The 6,082-nt window shown below is 48.6% G+C and overlaps 2 protein-coding genes across 5 annotated transcripts in view; both read right to left on the minus strand.

Annotated features, from left to right (window-relative positions):
- LOC120954627 (1-phosphatidylinositol 4,5-bisphosphate phosphodiesterase classes I and II) overlaps positions 1–3,779 on the minus strand; it is a 96,563-nt gene extending 92,784 nt beyond the window's left edge. For 2 of the 4 annotated variants that reach the window (XM_040374714.2, XM_040374715.2), the window contains exon 1: positions 3,292–3,778. The gene's annotated coding sequence lies outside the window, so the exon portion shown is untranslated. Of the gene's footprint in view, positions 1–100; positions 917–3,291 lie in introns of those variants that run through there. The other 2 variants (XM_040374708.2, XM_040374710.2) reach the window with 2 other exon arrangements.
- A 912-nt stretch (positions 3,780–4,691) lies between these two features.
- Positions 4,692–5,817, minus strand: LOC120959186 (protein cornichon homolog 4). The gene is made up of 3 exons (XM_040382395.2): positions 5,542–5,817; positions 5,121–5,443; positions 4,692–5,042 (listed from the first exon to the last, which is right to left on the minus strand). Exons 1-3 carry the CDS (start codon positions 5,614–5,616, stop codon positions 4,970–4,972), a joined length of 471 nt encoding a protein of 156 aa, XP_040238329.2. The 5' UTR covers positions 5,617–5,817; the 3' UTR covers positions 4,692–4,969.
- Between the last annotated feature and the right edge of the window lie 265 nt (positions 5,818–6,082).

Consider the following 6,082-nt stretch of genomic DNA (forward strand, 5'->3'; position numbering starts at 1 on the left):
GCGCGTAAAACCTACTACGGCCTACTACGTCCAAGGTAGCCCCCGAATGGAGCAGATGAACCGAAAATACAACTACACAGCACCAATGATGTAGTGTTACCGGTGTATGTTGTGACCGGACCTAGTGCTGCTGACGCTGCTGCTGCTGCTGCTGCTCCTGCTGCCAGACGAGTGTTGAATGCGAATGAACCAGAATGTGTGCGTCCGAACCAACGGTGCTGCTGATGTTGAATGGATGAACACACCCGCTGATTCGCTCTTGGTGAACGTTGAAGGGCCCTACCTCAAAAACCCCCGCGCTTGACAGTGTCAAAGAGACCCCCTTTTCAACCCCTAACAGAGATGCATGTGTGGGTCTCTTTCGCTCAATCTCGCACCTTGTCTATATAGGTTACGCGAAGGTTCTGAGAAGACAACCTTGAGAGCGGGAACATGCCAGAATTTGCTCTCTCGCTCTCTCGCAGCAATAGGGCACCGTTGAGAGCATAGGGAGAGAGAGAGATCAACTCTGAGCATACCAGCAAGATAGGGAGAGAGTATACGCACAAACGCGGCTCGGCATCATCGCGTATCGCTTGATTAATCCCCAAAGCCAACCCCGACAACCACACTAGACCATTTTAGCCATTGCATCGTACACACACCCCTGTGTGAAGGAGAAGACGAAGGTACATCGACGATGCCCGTCCCAGAGGAATCTAAGGGAAAAAAACCGGAGGGCTCGCCATTTCTATGAAAAAGGTAGCACCATCATCACCGTTAATGGTCACTCCCAAGTGGAAATGGTAATCCGGCCAGCTCTCGAACCGTACCCGAAAGCAAAGAGAACTAAAACTAATCCACCAGCAGCTCCAAAAAAGCGCGGGCTCACATGTTTTTTTTTTTGGAGTGTAAGTTCCACTTTTTCGAAAGGATGGCTTTGCTTTGGATTACACTGTACCACTCTCCCAGACGACATCCGGACCAGATCCTTCACAAATTGTTACTGTTTACACAGAAAACATCCCCTTTACTCGCTATTTTGCATCTCTTGGAGAGAGAGAAAAAAAAACAACCAAAGTCTCCAGCTTCAACCGACTGTTGCAAGGTAAACACAGTAGGCCGTGGAGCTTTTATTTATCTTTGCTTCGACATCTCGCACCAAGCTCGCGGTGGCGTCTGTATATGTCTGTGCCTTCCTACATCTCCACGTACACCATGATTTGGGTGCGCTCCTTCACGTACGGCAACCTTCGACAAAATCGCCCCTGAGGATGACGGTGCGCACAGACATTTGCCGAGATCTCGGCATCGAATCTCACAACGAGCTCAAGATCCTTCACAAGATAGACGTTTCAAAACGCATACACACACAAACACACGTGAGCTGCTACCGCTTCCACCACCAGCACATCAACACACTAATCTGCATCGAGGATCGCGTCTCCATATGCCTCCTGCAAAACTACTTTTTACAACATCAACATCCCTTGTCGGTCCACTGATAAGCCCTGGGGGAGTCAGATCTCGCGCCGAAGCAAACTCTTGGAATGTAAACTGTACTCTCGCGTATCATCAAACGCCCTAAAACAATAATAACACACAAAGAGGGTTACACAGGCTGTGTCGCATCAAGGCATAAGTGTGAATCAGACCGGACACGCACCTTTTTAATCTTCAACAACACCCTCCTGGAAGGGTGACGCAGTGTAATTTGTGAACTGTAAAAGTACAGGACACACACACACACAAAATTTACGACCGCCCGGCTTGTTGGGCCGGTGTTCGTCTGTTTGCCTCGACCGCCTACTGCTCTCTGCAGTCTTTGCTACATGTAATGTGTGTTCGCTGTTTTGCTTCTCTTCGATGTCTCTTCTTCGTCATTCCTAGCACTTGTTTACACTTCTCGCGCACGTCACAACCAAACCAAAGTCTCTGCCGTCAAGAGATGCTCTGCTAGAACTGTCGCGCGATCACAGTTTCGTAACCACCTGTTTTTTTGTGTGTCTTCTATTTGTGCTCAGAAAAAGAATCAAGATGTTGGAAGGGTTTGTAGTCGACATGCACGCACCATACATCACCACAGCAGAATAGACTACTGCTGCCAGCTAAAAAACCATTCCCTTGATACAAGTTCCAACAAGAAGCACTCAGTTACCATGACAACGAGCGTACTTGCTGCACCACTGCTCGGTAAACTCTCGGTTGGTCGTCTGGCAGCCTCTGACAGCCCTCCCATGGATTCCAAACCGATAGCGGCCGATTGATAAGGAGGTCACATACCACCACACACACTCAAACATATCTTGCTGCTTCCTACGGTGACCTTTTGGGGTGAGAAGGAGAGTACGGAGAAGATGAGAGGAGCTCAGCTACAACAACAAAACTAGGTCTTTTCTGCCAATTGCCTGCGAATCTTCGTATCGAATCTTCTTCAAAGAAGAATATTGCTGGCAAGATAAACAAAATTTAACTCAAACTGTCAAAAGTTGTTTGTAATCCCCGAGCGAACCGCCCGTCTCTTGCCGATCTTTTTCAACAATAGACACGCGAATGATGCGGCAAGCAAATCCTTCCAAAACAACCCCACAGCTACGTGGAGATCACGGTAGGCGGCGCCTAGGGCGAGAGAGGTCGCCTCGGTTGCTAGGTCGCGGGCCTGATTGCGCGGGAGCAAACATCAGCACATACAGACACATCCACAGCAAACAGCAGCAGCACCAGCCCAGCTCTTGACCTGAGATTTGGATAAGCCATTCCTTATACTTCCTCCTCCCCCCCCAAAAACCACCCCCTATCCTAAACAGAAACAACAAAAGCTACAAAACGTATCACAATTCCCGGGGATGATGATTGCGCTCCATTGCTCGCGCGAAACGCGGACAGCACACACAAACAGCACACAGTTTTACTGTGTTGTTGTTGCTGCTGCTTTCTTTACCGTTCTCCTCGCCTTGCCAATATTATTGTTTGCATTCTTTTCCTACACTTCGGCCGCGCTAGGGGGCGGGTCGGTTTCGGGGTACGGTCGTCCAGAAGGGAACAAGCAGAGAAGAAGGGTTGGTGGTAAGATGGCAATGGTGGGGTGTGTTCCACTGACGCTTGTTCACTGACCTCCACCAAAGTCTCTCTGCCCCAACCAACCAAGCAACCCCCGTTTTGGGGCCCCTGCACACACACGCACACACACGACTACACATACACACACACACGACTTGTACGTGCGCTCTCGCGGTTCGCTCTCGCACCGGAGCCGTGGAATGATCCGTTAGCGCCCAGCACACCTGAGCAAAGGTGCACAACAAAACTCACTTTTTTTTGCTACCACAGACACACACAAACACACACGCGCGCGCGAGATGCAGCTTCCTTCGAGTTTGGGAGCAGCTTGGGGAGTACGAAGAAAAGGCAGCGCCTGCCTTGGTTGCAAGATGATCTAAAGTTGATGAGCCAACGACACCACTGTGCAGCACACACACGCACACGCACGCACACACAGGCAGAGATCCCAGGATGCGCGTCGTCGCCTTCGCGGATGCTAAACGTTTCTGGCGAGCCTTGGCGCTACACCACGTACGCGTTGCTGCTGCTGCTGCTGCTGCTGCTGGAGCGCACGGCTGCCCTTGCGTTCGGTTTGTGTGATGCGCGAGAAGACACACACAGCGTACGTCAACGGGGCCCAGCAAGCTGCGGGAGAGAGAGATGATAACCGGATCTCCCGCCCAAGAGTATGAAGGAACCGAACACGAAAGAAACAACCAGCCGGAGCTAGAAGAGCGAACTACGCGCACGCACTACAGTGGGTAGTGCAATTCTGAGGTTAGCTTGGTTTGCCGCACGCGCAAGCTGTTGCGTTACATAGGTTTTGCGATATCAAAAGTCGTCGCGTATCTGCTAAAACTCGCTAGACAAGCATGAGCTATTTTATGTGCAAAAAATAGTACTAATTTTAATAAATATTGCAAAACAATAACAACATTTACACACATTTACCACACTGTCACGTCCAGCCCACATGACCGCACGGTTTTTATGCAACTTTTTTGAAGGAGTTGTTGTTGTTGCTCACCTGCCCCCAAAAAGAGAGTGCGCGAGAAAACGGCGAGACGGTTGAATGTGTGCAGCCGGCCATTTTAAATGGTAAACTGCTCCCCGCCCGGGAGACTGGGGGAGAATTCCGGGGAGCAAAATCCACCCTGCGTTCGCGAGAGACTGAAAACAACCCCCCATTGGCGCCTTGCATCCACCCCACCAAAGACTCTCTCAAGGTTGGCTCACTCTTTCTCTCTCTCTTGGAAGCGCACGCACGGTTTCTCTCTCTCTCTCGATATTTTAATATTGTTGTTATTTTTTGTTTTCTTCAAAATAAACACAGTGCGTCTCGTTTGACGGCGCTACATGGGGGTGGGTGAAGTGGGAAAATTATTTTACAATCAAATATTCAGAAAAAATATAAAAAAAGTATTCAAAAGTGCATATTATTTAGCATTTTCACAAGAATTCCATGGAATAAAATTAATACAAAAGGCACTTTTTGTGAATTTTTGCAACTCAAAGAAATGCCCTAAATGCTACGACCCCCCTCCCTCCCTTTCTACCCTCAAACACGTTGTCAAGGAAACCGCAATAAATAGCGCAATAATTCGATAATTGATTTCACCCCCGTAAGCTTTCGAATGAATATTTTCAAAACAATAATGCAACCGCTCATATTCGTCTTCTTATTCGTCCCACAATGAGTTTATTTTAATGCAAACAACTTACACTTCGAGAGTATTCTTTGGCTAGAGGAAGTAGACTGGTTTCGAGAAATCATAATACACTAATCTTGACTAATCTCACATTGGCAACGGCGTTCCCAAAGAGTGCCTACAGATGGAGCAAATATTCGTAAAAAGGTGACGTACAGCGATAATAGAATAATTTAAGAGTGCGACAATCGCCGAAACTCGTCCGGTCGTACTGCCATTCCCCGTTTGAGTTGAGTATTTTAGAATTCGGTTACGATTTCCTCCTCTTCGTGCCGCCTAATCGGATCTCCCTTCAGTAAGGCGATTATCATGCTGAAAAAAAGTTTATAAAAGCACATTAGAAAGGCGAACCTCAAAAAGATTCTGGATGCGTTCTCCTGCACCACTCACCAGTACAGATAGACGAAGAAGATAATCAAATAAAAGCCCAATCCGATCATCGTGTCCCGCAGGTGCTTCTTCACCATGCCACGGTTGTGGATTTCGGCCGGATCGTAAATGCCAATGTTGCCGGCCGGCACCCGGTACTGCTCGTACACCAGCCATCCCACCATCGGCAGATTCACCAGACAGAGCATCCAGTGCCCGTGGATGAGCAGCACGAACGTAAGAAAGGCGTGTGCGGCCAGCTTCGGGATGGACCAGAAGTTCAGCTTCGAGCAGCATTCCTGTGCATTCAGATAATCACATTCCAGATCGGACAGTATAATCAGCTAATAAAGAAGGGGCAGTGTTAAGGAAATCGGAACCGGTGTAGGTGTAGTTTGCACAATAAAGTAAATCCGTCGGTTTTTGTTATTGAAAAGGATACGTAGTAGATCAGCAGGAAAAGGATAGCGCCCGTGATGAACAGCGCTAGCGCAAAGACCAACGTTTCGGGGAACATGTTTTCTGCGGCACCGTGTGGTCGTATTTACAGTCACTTGCTGGCACTTCCCGCACTGTCACTGGCGCTAAACAACGCAACTTTCATACATCTTTCCCGCAGGGAGGAAATACTTAATATGGAAGCAATTTGCTTTTTGCAGCAGAGCAATTTTGTTTGCTCCCTGTCGGCTGGTTTGTTGTGACAGTTCGGGCTTGTGAGGGGATGAGATGCACAAGGTAAACAGAGAGCGTAACGTGTGATGGCAGGAATAACATCGTCTGTAAACACCGTGGGAATACAGAGTTTGCGATGTTCGTTTTTGCAGCGCGATGAATTGCATTGCGTTGAAGCTAGTGGTGGGAGCTCGGAATTGGACCTACCCGATTCCGATTCCGTATTCGGTATCAGTTCCGGAGCGGATTCCAGAGTCAATTAGAAACCGACTTCGGAGCGAAATCCGGATTCGTTTCCGGGATCGGAATAG

This window comes from Anopheles coluzzii, chromosome 3 (genome assembly GCF_943734685.1).
Source record: "Anopheles coluzzii chromosome 3, AcolN3, whole genome shotgun sequence".
NCBI lineage: Eukaryota > Metazoa > Arthropoda > Insecta > Diptera > Culicidae > Anopheles > Anopheles coluzzii.

Excerpts from the sequence above, each read along its gene's own strand:
- LOC120959186 (XM_040382395.2), bottom strand. The coding sequence starts at position 5,616 with ATGTTCCCCGAAACGTTGGTCTTTGCGCTAGCGCTGTTCATCACGGGC. Across the intron at positions 5,444-5,541 it reads TTTTCCTGCTGATCTACTAC|CTGATTATACTGTCCGATCT; the intron begins GTATCCTTTTCA and ends CTTCTTTATTAG. Across the intron at positions 5,043-5,120 it reads TTCTTCGTCTATCTGTACTG|CATGATAATCGCCTTACTGA; the intron begins GTGAGTGGTGCA and ends ACTTTTTTTCAG.